The 22,986-nt window shown below is 49.5% G+C and overlaps 1 protein-coding gene across 3 annotated transcripts; it reads left to right on the top strand.

Annotated features, from left to right (window-relative positions):
* The first annotated feature begins 6,019 nt into the window (after nucleotides 1–6,019).
* Nucleotides 6,020–22,986, top strand: LOC308384106 (phosphatidylinositol 4-kinase beta-like). 3 transcript variants are annotated; one of them, XM_080862451.1, is made up of 14 exons: nucleotides 6,022–6,324; nucleotides 10,609–11,071; nucleotides 11,210–11,664; nucleotides 11,773–12,165; nucleotides 12,990–13,217; nucleotides 13,299–13,547; nucleotides 13,632–13,738; nucleotides 14,528–14,632; nucleotides 14,703–14,826; nucleotides 14,939–15,052; nucleotides 15,131–15,282; nucleotides 20,241–20,373; nucleotides 20,917–21,037; nucleotides 21,635–22,986. In XM_080862451.1, the coding sequence occupies exons 2-14, from the start codon at nucleotides 10,624–10,626 to the stop codon at nucleotides 21,814–21,816; spliced, it is 2,811 nt and encodes a 936-aa protein (XP_080718577.1). In that variant the 5' UTR covers nucleotides 6,022–6,324; nucleotides 10,609–10,623; the 3' UTR covers nucleotides 21,817–22,986. The 3 variants fall into 3 exon arrangements, with proteins under 3 accessions (XP_080718578.1, XP_080718577.1, XP_080718576.1); XM_080862452.1 differs by lacking the exons at nucleotides 20,241–20,373; nucleotides 20,917–21,037; nucleotides 21,635–22,986 and adding an exon at nucleotides 16,065–16,231 and having other exon boundaries at nucleotides 6,020–6,324; XM_080862450.1 differs by lacking the exons at nucleotides 6,022–6,324; nucleotides 10,609–11,071; nucleotides 11,210–11,664; ... (7 more) ...; nucleotides 20,917–21,037; nucleotides 21,635–22,986 and adding an exon at nucleotides 16,065–19,265 and having other exon boundaries at nucleotides 14,940–15,052.

Here is a 22,986-nt window from a genome sequence, read left to right as displayed (position 1 = left end):
CTCTCTGGTCTCCGCCTTTCATTTCAGCGGGTGTTAAATCACTTCCTGATGACTAATCGGATCTTTGGAAAATGCCGTCAGCATTCCCGAGGGTCCCTCACTGCTCACGGGATCTGAGGGTCACAAGAGGACTTGGGGGTCACAAAAACTGAATCCTCTGGGACAAACCTTGATACGCTGAATGATCCTCTGAGTTTGATTTGTTTCTAGTTTGAGTCTGAAATCAGATTCTTTTTTGTTAAAATGTTATAATTTAGTTTAAAACAGACCTGAAGTATTTCAAATGGAGCAATGGGTTTAAAAGATGGTTTCTTTAAATGTCTTCTTTCTCTTCTCACTTATTTCATGTTCTTTGTAAAGCTGCTGATGGAGATCGAAAACAATCAGTGAAAACACAAAAGAAGAGCTTATTTTCTGCCTGTGTGACAATCGCAGACATAAGAATAAAAAGCTTTAATTGCCGTTGTTCACAGTGAAATTGTGGGTGGTCCACACCAACTGTGCAGGAATAGAATATAAATAGTAAAACAGTCGGGAGGGGCTCAGAGTTGAACTGCTGCTCCTCCACATCGAAAGGAGCCAGTTTAGGCGGTTCAGGCATCTGACAAGGATGCCTCCTGGGTGAGGTGTTCCAGGCATGTCCCACCGGGAGGAGGCCCCGGGGCAGACCCAGGACACGCTGGAGAGATTATATCTCTCAGCTGGCCTGGGAACGCCTTGGTGTTCCCCTGGACAAGCTGGAGGAGGTGGCTGGGGAGAGGGAGGTCTGGGCTTCTCTGCTTGGGCTGCTGCCCCCACGACCCGGCCCCGGATAATCGGAAGAAGATGCATGGATGGATGGTAAGACAGTCATTCTTCTGTCAACGAGGAGTGCGGATCGGCAGCACAAACAGTGTTTTCATCTGATCTAATTTATCTTTCTAAATAGTGGGTGTTTGTGGGTGTATGGAGCAGGGGACGTCGTCTGTCCTCGCCTTTCTGTGACAGTCACCGCACACAACTGTTGAAACATACAGACTTCAGTTGTTTCAATGAGAGCCAATCAAGAAGCTGACCTGTTAAAGTGGACATGAAACACTACAGGATAAACATGACAGTACAAAATACAAAAGTAATATAAATTTACACAAGAATGATAATATTTCTGAGGCAGTGAGAGGTTATTATTGCACATTGCTCAGTGGTTTGCCATCAGTCTGACTGTCAGGGGAAAGAAGTTATTGAAAAGATTGTTCTGTGAGGGTAGATGTGGGACACTGCCGGTCAAAAGTTTGGACACATCTTGTTTTTCCTGTTTTTATTACTTTCTGCACTGTAGATTCAAACTGAAGAAGTTAAATACATATGACACAAGGATACGTGGAATTATGTAACAAAGAAAAAGATGATAACTCCAGATATGTTGTATTTTAGACTCCTGTAAGTATCCACCCTTTGCCTTGATGACACACTGTAAACCCTCGGCCTTGTCTCAGTGAGCTTCATGATGTAGTCACCTGAGATGGTTTCACTTCACAGGTGTGCCTGTCAGGGTTTGTATGTGGAGTTTCTTGCAGCAGTCCGGTTGGTGCACAGCTGACAGCCCTATTTGACAACAGTTAGACTTCATGTTATGGCAAGAACCAATCAACTAAGAGAAACAACAGTCCATCATTACTTTAAGAACTGAAGGTCAGTCTGTAAAAATGCTAAAAATGGCTTGTATTTGTACAGCGCTTTACTAGTCCCTAAGGACCCCAAAGCGCTTTACATATCCAGTCATCCACACATTCACACACTGGTGATGGCAGCTACATTGTAGCCACAGCCACCCTGGGGCGCACTGACAGACGCGAGGCCGGCAACCTTCCGATTACAAGGCGACCTCCCAACTCTTGAGCCACGATCGCCCCTTTGAATGTGTCCCAAAAGTGCAGTTGCACAAAACATCAAGCACTACGAAGAAACTGTCTCACATGAGGACGCCCCAGGAAAGGAAGACCAAGAGTCCCTCTGCTGCTGAGGATACGTTCATCTGAGTTACCAGCCTCAGAAATCACAAATTAACAGCAGCTCAGTTTAGAGCCCAGATTAACCCCACCCAGAGCTCCTTTATTTCTCGCTAGTACACGGGGTTCTGCCCGGCCTGAGAGCCGTCGCCAGTCCCCTTCAAGGCCTTCCCCAAACCGCAGCACTATCACACTTCCTCATCCATCCTTACCAAGGAAGTGGTCCCTGCTAGTGAAATACAATTTATTAATCAAAGGTGAGCGGCGATAACTGACTACATGTGTATACTGTCATGATTGGACAGACATGGATGTAAACCACACTGAGGTGAAGTAACCACAAGGCACTGATTCTAACGTAAAGGTACTCTGGATATTATCAAATGTGCAAAGATTGTTAAATGTTACATTTTTTGTTTGTCAGGTGTCCTGTTTGAAGGAAACACTGGACTGCATGTGTGCACATGAACACAAGGAAGGAGAAATCCTCAGACTTGAAAGATTGTTCGTTTATTGGCTGTTTAGTCATTTTATGACAAGATGGATGCTGTTGTTATATTTCAATATAGTTTCTGAGTTGAGGAGGATAAAAGAACATTTAACATTAAATGTACGGATGCTGTGCACTAAGCAAAGCTTCATTTACAAAGTTTTCTCCTACCAAATTTTGAGAAAATGGTTGTAATCGTATAGAAATGTAAGATTATAAAGAAGTACACAGTTACAGTGAAAAGAAGTGGCTGTAAATGGTCACATAAACAGAACTTTCAGTTTTTCTCTTAACGGAAAAATAAACAGTGAATAAACGGAACTTTCCGTGTCATAACTGAAGGAAATGTCCGTAAATAGTACAGAGTGGACTGAAACTCGACACAATGTTCCTTTTTCTGTCAGCGTCCATTAAAAAAACAGAAAACGGAATTTTTTATGCAGTGCAAAAAACACTTGTTGTGAGAGGAATGTTGTTTGTGGCTCAAGGTGAAGTGACATCGTTCACGAGGGACACACCTGACATATATCTCACATATTACAGGCCAACAGATTCTTTTAGCGGTTTAAATACGGACAGTCGCTTTTTGGCAGAACACCGGGGTCCCGAGCCACGCAGTGAACGATTGGAAAGCTGACATCACGTCCACAGGAAACAAGTCTCCACGTCCTTCACTTACACGGGGGCTTCACTTTTCCTCACTGCTAAATGAAGTAATGTAGTCAGTCAGGTGATGTGAGAAGGCTGTTTTCCCTGCAGACGTGCTGATGGTCGTGTCTGTGCTGGGCTGTGAACTGTCTGGATGTCTTTGGGAGCGCGTCATTAAAAAGCGCATCCGCTGATTGCGCGCTCGGTAAATCAGTTCGTGTCGGTCCGGTGACCACCTGCTCCGTTACCGCTAACAGCTGAACTTTCCCGTTTGAGTGCAGCTCGCTGAACCACAGTGACATCCGTTAATTCATCTCACGGAGGTGGATAAACCGATCAATGTGGTCTCATATTAATACATAGTTAATGCTATAATATTAATATTATAATGATTATAATTCACTGATGGACTCTCATAATCAAGCAGCTGCGACAGATGTTTAGGGTCTGCAGATGTTCCATCAAGTTCACCCGCAGACCCACTTTCTGCTCCGTGCTGTTCCGCTGCCAGCCTGCTGGGGGCGCTCTGAGCGCGCATTCAGTGCGTGTGTTTACAATCTAAGTACCTGAGGCTTTTACTATGAAAGGGCTTTTGTGTGGGAGGACAGGAAGGAAATAGTTTTGGACCAACCGGAAACAGAACCAAAACAGAACACCTACTTGCAGAAATGACGCAGGTCTAACTTCAAAATAAAAGCTTCATGAGCCTGACCCCACCTAAGGGGCAGGAGCTGCTTATTGTCACGTATAGCTGCTGTCTTTACAGATCCTGATAAGTATCACCGCTATGAAGGCTCAGAATAATCTCAGAGTCAAAAACGTGATTTATTACTATTTATCACAGAGCATAAAATGTGGTAAATAAACATGAGTACAGAGGAAAGTGGTGACAGGACGATAGCTGAATTTTAGCTTTTATGAAATCAGAAGTGAAACTTGTTTCAAAACTGTTTGACGTGAGAGAGAAAAATAAGCTCGAGGACAAACGAATGTTGAAAGAAATGAGTCAGAAACGCAGCTAAATGCAAGCTCGCACATTTAATAACCACTTTAAAATAAGTAACATTTGATTTATATAGCACCTTTCTAGACAAAAGCTCACACACACACACACAGATAACCAGGTATAAAATAAAAACAGGCAAAAAGTTAACAAAATGCAAATTTCAAAAATAAAATGAATAATTTTGAAGACAGATCAGTGACTACAAATGGGGTCAGAATTTATCATATAAAAATGTTCATTTTGTTTACATGACCTTTATATGATGAATTCTGACCCCATTTGTAGTCACTGATCTGTCTTCAAAATTATTCATTTTATTTTTGAAATCCTTTACTGCATAAATGATAAAAATTAAATAAGACAATATTACAAAGTTACAAAATATTAGAAGTAACTCCCATATATACAAATAGCTCACCTATAAATGTCCAGAATATTACAGATAAATACTCTAAGCTGTAAAACTTTGTTATTTTCTCTGTAAAGGACAAACTACAGGCTGTAACTGCTGCTCTGTGTGCTCTGCATTAGATGGAGGAGTCGTACACAAATATCCACAGGCAGGGATGAGTTCCTGTGTCGTTCAGTCAGTGGCGGTCCTAGCCTGTTTGGCGCCCCGGGCGAACACTCCCACTGGCACTGTATGTAGCGGAGATGACAATAAAGTTTACTTTGACTTCAGCAGCGAGCACGCGCACCAAGGGCTCGCGCGCTCACTTTATAGAATTTCGAAAAAACATCGGTGCAAATTATAAGTCTGTATCATGATGTCTGGTGTTTTCATGTTTGTTGTTTTGTTTTTATTTTGTTTTATTTTGTGAGTTGGTGATTAGATGCTGCTCCAGCCAGCCAGAGACTCCCCCGCGGCCCCGCCCTCTCCTCCCTGTGCTGCATGCGCACCTCGCAAACGGAGGGCGCGCTTACTCCCAGCAAAAGGGTGATAGAAAACCGACCGGTGCCTGTGCCATTCCCAATATGCGCTGGCTGATGTCGGGGCAGCATGAGTATGAGCAATTTTTTTTTTGCCGGTGCCCGTGATGCCGCCCCCCACCACGATGCCGCCCCGGGCAACCGCCCGTATCAAAAACCGCTACTGCGTTCAGTGGTGCACTATGGGTAATCTCATTGGCCATGGAGTGTATGGGATCCAGCATCGTCCTTATCTTGGACAACATCCACCTTTCCGACAGCACCCTAAGGGAGTCCAGCTCCAACCCCACAGCATTACTGACCTTACAGATCAGTTTATTGAGTCTGCTGGCATCTGCGAGCCTCAGCCTGCTGTCCCAGCATGCAACAGCATAGAGAATAGCACTGACCACAACAGACTCATGAAGGAGCTCAGAGCCCTTCCTGCAGAGAGCAGTGGTGTTTTTAACCCAGTCCAGTTTGTTATCAGTGTGCACTCTGAGGTATTTATAGTCCTCCACAACGTCCACATCGACCCCTGGACTGAAACAAGAACATGTGTTTCATGTTACTCTGTCACGGGGTATTTCTAACACAGACACACAGGTAATAACCGTTGTTTCTACATGTTTTACCGGAGGGAATAAAATCCAACATTAAAGTGATAAAAGTGTCCCGTTAACTCCACACCGTGAGGACTGGTTGGTGACGGCCCACAGCTCGAAGGTGTGACCGACTGCATGTGCTCCGTTCGTACACAAAGACTCATTCGAGTCGTCCCCTCAAAGATGCTTATGATAATGTAGTGATTTTGAGTTTCGTGTTGCTAAATCCAGTGGAAAAGTATAAAAGTATAACTTAATTCATCTAATGTTGGCAAAGCGACGCGTTTCCTTGACCAAAACAAACCATCCATGCGCCCCTCCCCGCGCGCCACCCCCCAACACACCGTCCCCCGTGTTGTCCTACTGTCAGTGGCCCGGATGTCTTCAGCTGTTTTTTTTTTCCTCTACGTGCTTTTATTGTGTAAAGACCACCGGAAGCTCCGACAGTTATGTACAGCCTCTGTCTTTACGGATGTTGCGTCACCGCAGTTTTAAAGCAAGCCGAGCCGAGCCAGGCCACAAACCCAGAGCAGATGGACCGACCCTAAAATCCTGGACTAAGCGCGGCACCGGGACCCGGATCAAAGAACCGGACCGTACCGGGACAGCCCGGGGCGGAGCGGACTGAAGTTCGATTGTCGGAGCTTTGAAGGGGGCTGAAAGCGCCTCGGTACCCGGGTAGGTGCTGCTGACCTCGGTTCGTTTTTCCGCCTCGGCCTCTCTGTTATTGTTCGGGTTAGCTAGCTGTTAGCAGGTTCGGCAGGCCCGGGTTAGACTCCGGGCTTAAGCTGCCTCCTCCGGTTTGTTTTCATCAGCAGGGAGCGGCTCTCCTCCTCCTCTTCTTCACAGTTTGAGTTCTGCATCAGAGGCCCGATTAATCGATCCGAACCAAACAGAGTCTTTAATGTGCGCCGAGAGCGTGCGTGACGTGTCAGCAGTAACAGGGTGTTATTTAAGTACCCGTGACATGCAGTACTGTGAGTACAGGCCACAGTACCGAGTAGCAGTACCCCTCAGGGCGTTCATCAGTGACTGAGATCACATCAATGCAGGGAAATTAAAAAATGCACATAAGAACAGCAACACATCTAACAGAAGAACAAAGTAATGTGCGTGAGTGTAGGACAGACTGAACAGCTGATCGCCTACATGTGAAAATGAACCTGACAGCTGGCTGACAAACACGTCTGACACGATTCCTGCAGCTTCGCCTCTTCAGCTCTGCTCTCCTTTCACTCTTCACGTGCTCCGTTTAGTCCCACGCTGCTCCGCACAGCCAACAACCCACACAGTGGGCCACGCGTTCGGTCACTCCTCGCTCTGCTCCGGCCCAGAATCACATCTGTTTTCAATTCAGTTTAAATCACAGCAGTTTGTCTCGAGGTGCTTCACACACTAAGGAAAAGCCCTGCATTAATACAAAGAAAGGGGCGGGGCATGTGACACGACAGGGTGAACAGACCCAGTCTGTAATAATAACTAATGATTTAAAGCATCTTTGGTCTACCTGCTGTACCCTGTACAGGTGCGTCCCCAAGGGGGGCACTGGCTACCCTCCAATATTGAACAGTGTTACAGGATATTTAAAGGGTTGGTCTGCCCATTGGTGGAGCGGGGGTGGTGGCGGCTTACTGGGCCTAAGCCCGGGTTGTTTTTTCAGAAGCCCGGGGTCTTTAGGAGTGTAATTTTTTTCATAGTTGGATGCCTGACTGACAACTGTATAAAACAAAAACTACACACAATATTCGAAGCACATAGCGCACACTGTGGGAATTTAGGACTGAGCATAAATGCCCCCTAATTTTGGTATGATCCGAGCTCGGGTACTAAGCAACTGAGCACAGCACTGACGCCTGTGAGCGAGGGGAGAGAAGCTGCTGCCTGCCAGTTTGCTGCAGACAGAGGAGAGCTTAAGTTTGAGCAGGTACCAAAGCAAATCATTCGTACTGTACAAATAATGTAAATATGACGGCGAATCACGAAAGATTGATGTCAAACTGATCACTTGACCCATATTACGTTACTTGTTCTTTGAGTGAATCAACAAATGGCGAAATGAAAAGCCGAACAACAACAATGCTGCTTCTTTAGAGAGTCTCAGCTCACATGTGTCTTATATTATATCTTATATTCAGTTGTTACCCTACACGGCTAAATAAAGCACAACATCGGTTTCAGTTATGTACTGATGTAGATGGACATTAGAGGCTTCTTTCTTATACATTATGCTTTGTGTGTTCTTATATTTCTATGAAAAACAAGAGCATTTTTAATACACAGTATATTCATAGTTGAAACCAGATAGTACAAACACTGTTTTTACTGTTAAACACCAATTTAAACTTGTTTTGTTTTGGATAAATAAATATTGAAATATCTTTTGAATGAGTTAAATGTCAGAATAAAGAGAGACAGAGCTTCTATTTTTATCACTTTCATCAAATTTAGGAGCACATATACACTAAGTTTATTGTTAATTAATAAGAAAACTCCAGACGATTCCATTCTGAGCTGAAGAAGCTTCTGATTGGTTCGTAGAGTCCATGTGAGTAAACTGGTGGCACAGCTGTGGACGCATATAAGACAAAACACAGAGTCTGTTTCTGTGACATGGGAACATCAGGAGATGTCAACAAAACACCAGGAAGAGAATCATGGAGCTCCATAAGTGTGGCTCAGTTTGAATACAATTTGGTGCCATTTACAATTAAGAAACACAGACAGTTTCTCTCTTTACTCTTAAAGTTAACAAATATGTTTTTATATTTATCTAAAAAATAAACATTTAGTCTGATTTGATGTTACAATTAAAAAAGTGTTTTTATCTGAAGAGTAAATATCTGGTTTCCACTGTAGATTTGATGATGTTGGTGTTTGGCTTGATTGTCAGCACAGAGAGGAAGAGAGAGAGAGAGAGGGGGGAGGGAGAGAGAGAGAGAGAGAGAGAGAGAGAGAGAGAGAGAGAGAGAGAGAGGGGAACAGAGAGAGAGAGAGAGAGAGGGGAACAGAGAGGGAGAGAGAGAGAGGGGAACGGAGAGGGAGGGGGAGAGAGAGAGGGGAACGGAGAGGGAGGGGGAGAGAGAGAGGGGAACGGAGAGGGAGGGGGAGAGAGAGAGGGGAACGGAGAGAGAGAGAGAGAGAGAGAGAGAGAGAGGGGAACGGAGAGGGAGAGAGAGAGAGGGGAACGGAGAGGGAGAGAGAGAGAGAGAGAGAGAGGGGAACGGAGAGGGAGAGAGAGAGAGGGGAACGGAGAGGGAGGGGGGAGAGAGAGAGGGGAACGGAGAGGGAGAGAGAGAGAGGGGAACGGAGAGGGAGGGGGAGAGAGAGAGAGAGGGGAACGGAGAGGGAGAGAGAGAGAGAGAGGGGAACGGAGAGGGAGAGAGAGAGAGAGAGGGGAACGGAGAGGGAGAGAGAGAGAGAGAGAGAGGGGAACGGAGAGGGAGAGAGAGAGAGAGAGAGAGGGGAACGGAGAGGGAGGGGGAGAGAGAGAGGGGAACGGAGAGAGAGAGAGAGAGAGAGAGAGGGGAACGGAGAGGGAGGGGGAGAGAGAGAGGGGAACGGAGAGGGAGAGAGAGAGAGAGAGAGAGGGGAACGGAGAGGGAGAGAGAGAGAGAGAGAGAGGGGAACGGAGAGGGAGGGGGAGAGAGAGAGAGAGGGGAACGGAGAGGGATGGGGAGAGAGAGAGAGGGGAACGGAGAGGGAGGGGGAGAGAGAGAGGGGAACGGAGAGGGAGAGAGAGAGAGAGAGGGGAACGGAGAGGGAGAGAGAGAGAGGGGAACGGAGGGGGAGAGAGAGAGAGGGGAACGGAGGGGGAGAGAGAGAGAGGGGAACGGAGAAGGAGAGGGAGAGAGAGAGAGGGGAACGGAGAGGGAGAGAGAGAGAGGGGAACGGAGGGGGAGAGAGAGAGAGAGAGAGGGGGAGGGAGAGAGAGAGAGAGAGGGGGAGGGAGAGAGAGAGAGAGGGGAACGGAGAGGGAGGGGGAGAGAGAGAGGGGAACGGAGAGGGAGAGAGAGAGAGAGGGGAACGGAGAGGGAGAGAGAGAGAGAGAGAGAGAGAGAGAGAGGGGGGAGGGAGAGAGAGAGAGAGAGAGAGAGGGGAACGGAGAGGGAGAGGGAGAGAGAGAGGGGAACGGAGAGGGAGGGGGAGGGAGAGGGAGAGAGAGAGAGAGGGGAACGGAGAGGGAGGGGGAGAGAGAGAGGGGAACGGAGAGGGAGAAAGAGAGAGAGAGAGAGAGAGGGGGGAGGGAGAGAGAGAGAGAGAGAGAGAGAGAGAGAGGGGAACGGAGAGGGAGGGGGAGAGGGGAACGGAGAGGGAGGGGGAGAGGGGAACGGAGAGGGAGAGAGAGAGAGGGGAACGGAGAGGGAGGGGGAGAGGGGAACGGAGAGGGAGAGAGAGAGAGAGAGAGAGAGAGAGAGAGGGGGGAGGGAGAGAGAGAGAGAGAGAGAGAGGGGAACGGAGAGGGAGAGGGAAAGAGAGAGGGGAACGGAGAGGGAGGGGGAGAGAGAGAGAGAGAGAGGGGAACGGAGGGGGAGAGGGAGAGAGAGAGAGGGGAACGGAGAGGGAGGGGGAGAGGGGAACGGAGAGGGAGGAGCAGGTGAGACACACCTGTTGGTTGTTTACCTGGAGCATCTCTGTATCGTGGGTCCTCGTGTGTGTCGTTCCCAGTGTTTCTTTTCAGGTTTGTTACTTTTCAAACTACATTTATTAAGTTTTGCTTGTTTGCACAACAAGGATAAATAATTATACAAACTTTTCGCCTTGAGGCGACTGTTGTTGTGATCTGACGCCATATAAATAAAATTGAATTCCTGTAAAACAGGAAGTATGACAAGCTGAAGCCAGGAGGAGTCATGTGACCTCATCCTCGCTGTGTGTGTTGGGGGGTAAACAGGTAGGGGGAGGGGCGACCTCGAATCCTCTCAGCTGTGTCATGTGACTCGTGCTCTCTCTGTCTCTCTGTAGGACTCCTCTTCCAAAATGGCCGACGCCGAAGGGTCCCCGGCTGTGCGCTCGCTCCACCTTTCCCACTCCGCGCAACCCCCTCCCCCCGCCTCGTCCTCCTCTCCTACCACGTTCTCCTGCCCCTCCTCCCCCTCCAGCGCCTCCTCTTCCTCATCCTCCTGCTCTGAGAGTTCCTCAGACTTCCTCACTCACCATCACCATCATCATCACCGTCACGCTCGCCCTCAGCTGCAGCTGCCTCCGCCCACCCACGGGGATCAGGCCTCCTCTCCCAGCGCCAGCCCCCGCAGCTCCTCCCCTAGTGGGAGCATCGGCAGCACCTGCAGCCTCGGTAGCAGCAGTGCCAGCGAGGGCATCGGCAGCGGAGGCACGTCGAGCGGTGGCGGCGACCAGCGAGGACCAAGTCCTCCGCTGGACGTCATCTCAGAGGACGCCATGGAGATGGACCTAGGTGTCGAGCAAGGTAACAAGGAGAGGAAACTGTTTTCCAAAATATTCACTGCTTAGGATGAATCTGGAGCGAGGTGTGGGTGGGGCCACAGTTGCTACACCTCTACATCCTCCGCCAGTTTTGATCGATTTCTCTGTTCTGCTGTTCCAGTCATCGACCCGGAGGTGGCGCTGAAGGCGTGCCAGGAAGTGCTCCTTAAAGTCAAACTGCAGGATGATCAGCGGCAGCACCCGGCAGATGTGGCAGAGCGCGGCGCCGTGACCCAGCTCATCAGCCCAGATGCCGGCTCCATCAAAGAGGAAGATGAGGAAGACACCGACACGCCGTCCCAGCCCGACCCGCGTCCTTCGGCTCGGCCAGAACCTTTCTCGCCACCGTCGTCATCAAAGCAGTCGTGGCTGCTGCGCCTGTTCGAGTCCAAGCTGTTTGACGTCTCCATGGCGATTTCCTACCTGTACAAGTCAAAGGAGCCGGGTGTGCAGGCGTACATCGGGAACCGCCTCTTCAGCTTCCCGGACAGCGAGGTCGATTTCTACCTGCCGCAGCTGCTCAACATGTACGTGCACATGGACACAGAGGTGGGCGACGCCATCCGACCGTACCTGGTGAGTCCCTAAGTTTAAGCTAGCTCAGCTAACGTTAGCTAGAGAACGGGTCGGTGACCCGCTGCGTCACAGTCGGGGGGTTCTCACGCAGGTGTTTGTGTCCGGCAGATCCACCGCTGCAGCGCCAGCATCACATTCTCGCTGCTCTCTGCCTGGCTGCTCGGTGCCTACTCCTCCGACATGCATATCTCCACCCAGCGCCACTCCAGAGGAACCAAACTCCGAAAGCTCATCTTGTCCGACGAGCTCAACCCCGCCCCATCTGACAGCCCCGCATCCTCGCCGTCTCACCGTCGCCATCGCCATCACAGACACGATGGCAGCAACGCCGAGGCCTCTTCCATGTTTGGCCCTGGACAGGGACAAGCCGAGGTGTTTGTTTCCCCGTCCAGGAGGACCCACCAGAGATCCAAGTCGGATGCCACCATGGCGAGCAATGGACCTGGTGCTGGTCTCCGACGGACTGGCAGTAACCCAAAAGTGGAGGCGGTCCACGAAGAGGTGAGCCAGAGATTCTCTCGGGTGGTGCCGTTCCTCTAGAGCAGGGGTGGGCAGCTCCAGGCCTCCAGGGGCTGGTGTCGTGCAGGTTTTAGATCTCACCCTGGGTCAACACACCTGAATCACATGATTAGTTTATTACCAGGCCTCTGGAGAACCTCCTGTTGAGGAGGTCGACAGCGGTGTTGGATCAAGGACACATCTAAAACCTGCAGGACACCGGCCCCCGAGCCCTGGAGTTGGACACTGCTGCTCTAGAGTCAAAGGCTATTCAGAAAAGCATAAAATCAAACATGACTTTTAAAAACACCAGTATAGGCTTTCAAGGCCTACAAGTTAAAAACTACATTTTCCGCAAAAATGACGTCACTTCCGGTTTCGTGCAGGTAATGGCGGACATGCGATCGTTCGCGCTGACGACTGTTTCAATGTGGGAAGTGTTACGAACAGCTGATCGGATCGGCAAAGCGTGTTTCTGGAATATTACGTTTTTGTTCCTGCAAGAGCTTTTTATGCAATTTTTGCAAAGCTATATGTGGAAGGCAACCGTGACCGAGGACAAGCTGATGGCATCAGATGTAAGAACAACTCCTCCGGTTTCATATGCAAAACAAATTATTGCGCTAGCTTACACGGTTCAGATTCTACAGGGATTTAAAAATAGTTGCGCAAAACGGCGCGTGCCCGCTCCTACCGACTTTAAAGGGTTAAACGGCCCATTCGAGCTATCGATGAGTCACTCACATGCCTCTGTGGGCGGAGCATCAGGGAACGTGTGTGTGTGGTTAGAAACTATGACTCTCTGTGGGTGTTTCGTGCGTCTGCAGCCCGAGCGTCTCCGTCCTCAGAGGGAGTTCATCAAGTCTCTGCTGTGCATCGGGAAGCGTCTCGCCACGCTGCCCACCAAAGAGCAGAAGACCCAGCGTCTGATCTCCGAGCTGTCGCTGCTCAACCACAAGCTGCCGGCCCGAGTGTGGCTGCCCACCGCCGAGCACCAGCACCACGTCTGCAGGGTCCCCCACACGCAGGCCGTGGTCCTAAACTCCAAGGACAAGGTGACCTCCGGTGTACCCGCCACATGTGCCAGAGAACATCTGTCCAATGTCCTCTGACTGCTGCTCCTTCTCCTCCTTTAGGCTCCATACATCATCTACGTGGAGGTGTTGGACTGCGACAGCTTCGAGACGTCTCCCGTTCCCGTTCGCATCCCAGAGACGCGGATACGCTCGGCCCGCTCCGCGGAGAACCTGGACTGCAGCACCGCAGCTAATGGCAACAGTGGTATGACATCGGAACACAGAACGGGAAGTTTCTCCACCGTCCCAAACTACGACAACGACGACGAGGCGTGGGCCACCGATGATATCGGGCAGCTGCAGGTGGAGGTATGTGAAAGCGTCGGCATACTGCCTGCAGTAACCCTGTGTACTCTGTCCTCCCGAAGCACAGTAACAAGCATGTGTTTGCAGATGGAGGCTCAGACCAGCAGCAGCGACAACATCAGTCAGTTTTCAGTCGACAGCATCACGAGTCTGGAGAGCAAAGAGCCGGTGTTCATCGCCGCCGGAGACATCAGGTAAACAGCGGGTTACCCTCCACAGGCGGAGGTTAGAAGCAGAAACGTGGGAACACCAGTGCTGTTTCAGGGCAGTTCAAACGAAATATTACGCCGTGTTACCCGTGGTAAGCTACGTGTAACACAAGCTAGTGTTGGTTCTGCCCAGCACGACGCCAACGTGCATGTCGGCGCTTCATGTTTACAATTTAGCGTTTCCAGGCTGTTGGCGGCCGCGGTCTCACTGTTGCTGATGCCCGCTCACTTGCAGCTTTCTGCTCTCAGCTCCTCCCCCCTTTAGGCCTTGGCGTGCTGCTCAAACAGGAGCCTCTGAGCAGCCTCGCCCACTGAACACCACCCCTCCCTAGAAGCTGAGCCACAGACCACACCCCTCCACACTACAATTATGTGTTTGTAGTTTCAGTAAATTCAAGCTATAAAGGAGCTCCACAGGAATATTGAGCTGCGTTCAAAAATAACTACCAGCAACAAAATGTGATCTGAAGTTGTTTTTAAAGTAATTAAAACAATAAAGGAACCGCACCTACATAGACTGGACCTTTTTGTTAGTTATTAGTTTCCCCATAGAAGCTTTCTTTGTAGTTGCCATATTGATAGGACACCAACATCACCTGGTGTGCAGATGTAATTATGATGAGCTGTTGTCACTGTCCAGGAGTGTAGATCTCTGAAGAGCAGCACGTTCAGGAACTCTTCTTTCTGAGGATGAAATGGCCTGAGCAGTCCCGTGAAGCTTCGATCTTCAGCTGTGCGTTCTGCCGTGACGCTCCGACCTGGTTTGTTTTTCAGACGGCGGCTATCGGAGAACCTTGCTCACACTCCCACCGCATTCAGGAGGGACCCCGAGGACCCGTCGGCTGTTGCCCTCAAAGAGCCCTGGGAGGAGAAAGTCAGGTGGGTTTGTGAAGCCGAGCAGGGGAACGCTCCACAACGTCTTCCTCGCGCTAACGCCGTTTGTGTTCAGGCGGATCCGAGAGGCGTCTCCGTACGGCCACCTGCACACCTGGAGGCTGCTGTCGGTCATCGTGAAGTGTGGGGACGATCTGAGGCAGGAGCTGCTGGCCTATCAGGTCCTCAGACAGCTGCAGGTACAGACGCAGTACAGACACATGCACACAACGGTACAGATGCAGATACAGACGCAGTCTCCGTGTGGTTAAACTGCTTCCATGTTGAAGCCGAGTCTGTTTCCTTGGTCAGTCCATCTGGCAGCAGGAGCGCGTTCCTCTGTGGATCAAACCCTACAAAATCCTCGTCATGTCTTCAGACAGCGGGATGATCGAGCCCGTCCTCAACGCCGTCTCCCTGCACCAGGTACACAGGGGATTCTGGGAAAGTTAGTTGTCTTTGTCTATGAGACTGAAACGCAGTTTTCGTGTGTGTGTCCTCCAGGTGAGGAAGCAGAGTCAGCTGTCGCTGCTTGACTACTTCCTGCAGGAACATGGCAGCTTCACCACAGAGGCCTTCCTCACCGCTCAGAGGAACTTCGTGCAGAGCTGCGCCGGCTACAGCCTCATCTGCTACCTGCTGCAGGTCAAAGACAGGTGAGACATTCATAAAAGTTAAACAGTGACCGTTATCCCTGCTGATGAGGTTAAGACTGCTGCCTTGAGTGAGGACGGGTCTGTGGATTCGGAGGACTTTACATCAGTGATTACTAGCAACCTCAGCACATGCATTGAGAATATTGCCCCATTAAATGCTGCAAAAAAGCCAGCGACAGTGCACTACCAGATGAGCTGAAAGAGCTCCACGCTTGCTTTAACACCCTTAACACCAACCAACATTGAGCAATTCTACCGCAAGGTCCTGACGAGGACTAAGCCCCGAAAGCCCTGAACATCTAATAAAGAAACATAAAGAAACCTTCCAGGTCCTTTACATCCCTGCAGTTTACATATCATCAGAACCGTTCTACTGAAGACTGTCAATGCAGCCCTCTATACATCCACCTGTACACCTGTACATCCACCTATACATCCACCTATACACCTATACAGTTATACATCCACCTGTACATCCACCTATACACCTGTACATCCACCTATACATCCACCTATACACCTGTACATCCACCTATACATCCACCTATACACCTATACAGTTATACATCCACCTGTACTTCCGGCGCCCCCCGTGTGCGGCAGCCTGTTACAGCAGCTCTGCTCATTCTGAGTTTCTTTCTTTCTTATCTTTTCTTCTCGTAATTTTTTATAACTAACGTATCAGTAATTAGACTCTGCAACCATGTTCTACCGTTTTGTGCTAGTCCTGGTCGTTTTTCTTAGTTTATTTCTACTTTTTTCACGCGTGTCTGGGGACCCAGAGCAGGGATCCTTTGTTTACAGTAAGGATCAGCTGTTAGCGCTGCGTCCCGCAGCGGTACTGCCGGCGGACAGACCCGACATTCCCAGCGAGCTGAGGAGGAAAAGACGGGGGTGTCGTGCTGGGAAGGAGCGCCGTCGCCCGAGAAGGAGACGTTATCGACCATCTCTTCCTTCTGTAATTATTGGAAACGTAAGATCTTTGCCCAATAAGATGGATGAGCTCACGTCGCTAACCTGGTCACAGAGGGAGTACCGGCAATGTAGCATCATGATGCTAACGGAGTCGTGGCTAACATCGCTAACTCCGGATACAAGCGTGACACTACCGGGATTCCAGCTGCTGCGAGCGGACAGGACCAGAGACAGCGGTAAGAGGAAAGGAGGGGGACTGGCAGTTTTTGTGAACGACAGATGGTGTAACCCTGGGCACATCACTGTGAAAGAGCAACTCTGCAGCAGAGACATTGAGCTGTTAGCCGTTAGCATGCGTCCGTACTACCTGCCCCGGGAGTTCTCGCATGTTATCGCAATAACAGCGTATGTCCCCCCCTCGGCCAACACGGATGCAGCCTGTGACTCTCTCCACTCAGTGGTCAGCAGACTGCAAACACAATCTCCGAGAGCCCTTCTCATAATATCAGGGGACTTCAATCATGCCTCTTTGGACTCCACACTGCCCACCTTCACCCAGTATGTGACCTGCTCAACCAGAGTCAATAAAACACTGGACTTACTGTATGCCAATGCTGAAGAGGCATACAGTTCATCACCTCTCCCTCCCCTGGGCAGATCTGATCACAACCTGGTGCACCTTGTCCCTGTGTATGAGCCCTTAGTGCGCAGGGTGCCACCAGCCACCCGCACAGAGCAGAGATGGTCAGAGGAGAGCGAGGAGGCTCTTAAGGATTGTTTTGAGTCGACTGTGTGGGAGGTGATCTGTGACGACCATGGAGAGGACATCGACAGCCTTACTACATGCATTACTGACTATATTAATTTCTGTGTGGATAACACCGTACCTACCAGGACTGTACGGTGTTTCTCCAACAACAAACCTTGGATTACCCCAGAAATTAAAGCTGTCCTCAAGCAGAAGAGGAGGGCCTTCAAATCCAGAGACAAAGAGGAGTTGAAAAGGGTGCAGAGAGAGCTGAGGGGACTGATAAGGAATGGGAAGGAGAGCTACAGGCAGAAGATGGAGAACCAGCTTCAGCAAAACAACGTTGGTGAAGTCTGGAGAGGCCTCAGAACCATCTCGGGCCACAAACAGCAGAACTCTCTGCCTGGGAGGGATGTGAGATGGGCAAATGAACTGAATCATTTCTTCAACAGATTTGATTCAACCATGAGACAGTCTACAACATCGGCTGCAGACTCACCCACCCCCACTGCTGCTGCTCCACCTCAGACACTTCACACCTCCTCTATTCACCCTGCTCACTCCCCCCCACCCCCAACAACAGCATCCAATACACACTCAACACAAGGCTCCAGCCTGTCTCTCTCAACCACCCAGGTTAGGAGGGAACTGAGGAGGATTAATGGCAAGAAGGCAGCGGGCCCAGATGGCATCAGCTCGAGGGTCGTCAGGTCCTGCGCGGACCAACTGTGTGGGGTGATGGAGCACCTCTTCAACCTGAGCCTGAGGTTGGGAAGAGTCCCACAGCTCTGGAAAACCTCCTGTGTTGTACCAGTGCCAAAGACTTCACGCCCCAAGGACCTCAACAGCTACAGGCCGGTGGCTCTGACATCCCACCTGATGAAGACCCTGGAGCGGTTGGTCCTGGCTCAGCTTCGGCGCCTAATAAGCTCATCACTGGACCCACTTCAGTTTGCCTACCAGCCTGGCATTGGAGCGGATGATGCCGTCATTCACCTCCTACATCGTTCCCTCGCTCACCTGGAGACCGCTGGAAGCACTGTGAGAATCATGTTCTTTGATTTCTCCAGTGCCTTCAACACCATTCTTCCCTCGGTTCTGAAGGACAAGCTGGAGAACTCTGGAGTGGAGCATCACCTCACTACCTGGATCCTGGACTACCTCACCGACCGACCACAGTATGTGAGGACTCAGGGCTGTGTGTCGGACAGGGTCGTCTGCAGTACGGGGGCCCCACAGGGAACGGTTCTGGCTCCGTTCCTCTTCACCATCTACACTGCAGACTTCTCCCACAATTCCACCCAGTGCTTCCTGCAGAAGTTCTCTGATGACTCTGCAATAGTCGGCCTCATCACTGATGGGGACGACAAGGAGTACAGAGGACTGACTCAAGACTTTGTGGACTGGTGCCAGCTGAACTACCTCCAGATCAACGCCAGTAAAACCAAGGAACTGGTGGTAGACTTCCGCAGGCACAAGCATTCTCCACTGCAACCACTGAACATCCAGGGTATGGACATTGAGGCTGTGGACAGCTACAGGTACCTTGGTGTTCATCTGAACAACAGACTGGACTGGACTCATAACTCAGACGCCCTCTACAGGAAAGGGCAGAGCAGGCTGTACCTGCTGCGGAGACTCAGGTCGTTTGGGGTGGAGGGCCCACTCCTGAAGACCTTCTATGACTCTGTGGTGGCTTCTGCTATCTTTTATGGCGTGGTCTGCTGGGGCGGCAGCATCTCTGCTGGGGACAGGAAGAGACTGAACAGGGTGATCCGAAGGGCCAGCTCTGTTCTAGGATGCCCTCTGGACCCAGTGGAGGTGGTGAGTGACAGGAGAACGGTGGCTAAGCTGTCATCCCTGATGGACAACATCTCCCACCCCATGCAGCAGACTGTGACAGCACTGAGCAGCTCCTTCAGTGGGAGACTGCGGCACCCACGGTGTGGGACGGAGAGATTTCGCAGGTCTTTCCTCCCCACTGCTGTCAGACTCCACAACAAAGACTTTAACTGAACAAACACACACATCCACACATGTGCAATAACACTAAGTGCAATAATCTTTTCTGGCATCGTTGTATTTTTACTCAGTTGTATATAGCATTCGTATTCTATTTTTATCTTATTGTATATTTTTATTCTATTTTATTCTACTGTATATAGTATATTATTTTATTCTATTCTGTACAGTTGTGTACTGTATTTATTCTTATTGTATTCTAATTTTTGCGTCATAACTTTTGCACTGTCCACTTCCTGCTGTGACAAAACAAATTTCCCACGTGTGGGACTAATAAAGGTTATCTTATCTTATCTTATCTTATACACCTGTACATCCACCTGTACACTTGTACATCCATCTATACACCTATACAGTTATACATCCACCTGTACACCTGTACATCCATCTATACACCTATACACCTATACATCCATCTATACAGTTATACATCCACCTGTACACCTGTACATCCATCTATACAGTTATACATCCACCTGTACACCTGTACATCCATCTATACACCTATACATCCATCTATACACCTATACATCCATCTATACACCTATACATCCACCTGTACACCTGTACATCCACCTATGCATCCATCTAAACACCTATACAGTTATACATCCACCTATACAGTTATACATCCACCTATACACCTGTACATCCATCTATACACCTATACAGCTATACATCCATCTATACAGTTATACATCCACCTATACACCTGTACATCCACCTATAAACCTATACACCTATACATCCATCTATACACCTGTACATCCACCTATAAACCTATACACCTATACATCCATCTATACAGTTATACATCCACCTATACACCTGTACATCCATCTATACACCTATACAGCTATACATCCATCTATCCATCATGTGTTATGGGAACTGCACCACCAGGGCGGGACAGCAGGCTCTACAGGCTGTCATTACAGCATCACGGTCCATGTGTGGGATTGCTTTCCCATCACTGGAGGGGACGCCTTATAACAACGGGGTCCTAAAGAGGCACCCCCTCCCCCCACAGCACACACTGCAGTCACCTGTACATCTACATTGAAATCCTGCAGACTCTACTTTCTGACCACTCTCAGCTCTTTCCTATACAGTGCTTGCTCTATTTTTCTATGCTTTTTTTAAAAAGTGTGACTTTTGTATATATTTGATTTATTTGTGTGTAGAGAAGGTAAGAATTTCCTTGCTTAGCTCTGCAGCATGTAGAGAATCCTACATGCCAATCGTTCGGTAACACCTCGTCTGATCCCCACAGGCACAACGGGAACATCCTGCTGGACTCCGAGGGCCACATCATCCACATCGACTTTGGCTTCATCCTCTCCAGCTCTCCTCGCAACCTCGGCTTCGAGACATCTGCCTTTAAGCTGACCTCGGAGTTCGTGGACGTGAGTAGAAACAGCCTGAGGATGTGTTGGAGGGAGATGATCCCGGGCAGAGGTCGATCACAATTTTGGGCTCAGGTGTAGTCTCCTGATATTTACCTGTCACTGAGAACAGACCAGCACGCAGATGGAGGGCTGCCCTGCACGTCTGGATGGGATTTTTAGCCACTCAAAGCCGACTCTCTGCTGACTCGTAGATGAATCGTTCATTTTGTTTTTGGAACTTCAAAGTTGCTAAGGATCCTTTCTGGTGTCCGACAGCTGTCAGCAGCAGGATCAGGAGATCCCACATGTTCTGTTCAGCATTGAGCCCTCAGCACCGCCGGTCACAGCCGGCTCGGTCGTGGTTTCTCAGCCGGGCGCTGCAGAGGTTTAGTTTTGATTTGGATGAATTTCTGTTTGATTCACGCGTGGATCGCTGAAGGACTCTAGAAATCGGGGTTTCATGGCTCCTGATGACAGAAGCTTTTATTTTGGTGGAAGAAAAGCTTCCTGTGGAGTTTAGCATGGTGGCTGTCCTGATGCCCGGTGTTTGCTGTGTTTCAGGTGATGGGTGGGCTGAACGGAGATATGTTCAACTACTACAAGATGCTGATGCTTCAGGGTCTCATCGCAGCCAGGAAGCACATGGAGAAGGTGCTGCAGATCGTGGAGATCATGCAGCAAGGTAACACCATTGCGCCTTTCTTACAGCTGAAAACGGCACACACGCGCGGCCTAAGCCTAACCCCGTATTTACAGCTGTAAGTACGAGTCGCAGACAGTCTTAGTCTGTAGGACGGGGATACTTTGTGTTCCACATCATCAGGGAACAGGTCCGGCCACAAAGTTCGTCCCTGCTGAAAACTCCAAACTTTTTATTATCCAGAACAAAAGTTCATGTTTGAGTTTGTGCAGATGATGCAGCGAGTCACACTCCACCTAACTCCAGGCAGCAGAGGCCAAGCTAGCAGACAGCTAGCAGCTGCAGCCTACAGCCGGTTTTTGCAAATTTCACTATTCAGTGATATTAGAGTCATTACGGAAACTGCCAACACTGCGTCACAGCAGCCCGGCAAGACAAAGGTTAAGGAGTTCTCTTATTGGCCCCTATAACCCTCGCAGTGAAGCTGCAACAACAAACTCATTCCTGCGTCACATCGTAGCGCTGTCGGCGACTCGGGTGGAGGTCCAGAGTGCACGAATTGACCGGTGTGGGTTTAAGGACGTGTTTGCCAGTCAGCTGTTAACAAAGTTGTTGTGCACTCTTATTTTAACCCCACAGGTTCCCACCTGCCGTGCTTCCACGGCTCGAGCACCATCCGTAGCCTGAAGGACCGTTTCCACATGTCTCTGACAGAGGAGCAGCTGCAGCTGCTGGTGGAGCAGCTCGTGGACGGGTCCGTGCGCTCCATCACCACCAAACTCTACGACTCCTTCCAGTATGTCACCAACGGCATCATGTGACCCGTCTGGACTGAGCGACGGCGGTGGCCGGAGCCGGCAGACGTTTCGCTGCGCCGCCGCCTGATTGGATTCGACGGAGCCGCCTCGTCACCGTCATCGGGGTCGAAGCGGCTGCTGGAAGACTCGATAGAGACGGAAACCACTTCATCACATCGTTTATGGATTTACATCTGCAGCTAATCGAAGCGACAGCACGGCAGATTCGACTTCCTGCTGCTCGTCACACGGAAACGCGTGAACTCGTCACTGCTGTCGACTTTATTAACCAGCTCATAATCACTACTAAACTGCCCAGCAGCAGAGCGTTTACAGACACAACCACCACTACTTCACCCATCCTTCAGCTAAAAACAGCTCAATGTTTCCGATTCCACGTCTGTTGACAGGAAAACGTCTGAGAAAGGCGTTTTGTTCTTTCCAGCAAACATCCTGTAATTACAGAAGCTCCTTTTCCAAAGATAAAAGTCTCGTAATCGTAAGCCCGAGATTCCAGAAGGCGCCCTCTTTTTCCTCCCAACTTGTCGTAGTTTAAAGTGGACTCAGAGGAGAAATCTGCAGTAACTCGAGGGTGAGCCCGAGGACGCGTCTGACTGGGTCGGCACGAACCTTCTCTTGACGTTTAAATGAAGTCCGAGTGGACGCGAACACCAGCAGAGGTCGAAGGAGTTTGCTCTCCGAATCAGAATGGCTACGAGGAAAAAGCACAACGTGAACTCAGCGTTCTCGGCACGCTCACCGAAAGGCTGACGTATCCACCCTCCTTTACAGATTATCGCTTTATCTTCCAGCAGCATTCCTGTTTTCACCAGACATTTCTCACAGCTCATCGTCAGCCTTGTCCCGACATTTTTAGCAACTGTAAGCGCGTCGAGGTTTGGGCAAGCTCAAATTCTTTTGTCCTGAACGTCCATTAGCCTGAGCCAGTGACCACTGCTGCTCATTTTCCTCTGTTTTATTTCATTGTATTTCACTTTTTCCTAAACTGTTATTTTACCACTTTAGCTCATTTTTCTTTCCCAAATATCTATTTAGCTGTTTGGTTTTTAACAGAGTCACTGTCATGCTAGCTATGCTAATGGAGAATTACTCACAGACTGTGGAGGAGCAAAGTCCAGAATATTTATTAGAAATATGGCCATTACTATAATAAACTACATTATTATTTTTTAA

The sequence above is a fragment of the Rhamphochromis sp. 'chilingali' genome, assembly GCF_963969265.1.
Source record: "Rhamphochromis sp. 'chilingali' genome assembly, chromosome: 17".
NCBI lineage: Eukaryota > Metazoa > Chordata > Actinopteri > Cichliformes > Cichlidae > Rhamphochromis > Rhamphochromis sp. 'chilingali'.
This window is presented reverse-complemented; position numbering and strand designations above follow the sequence as displayed.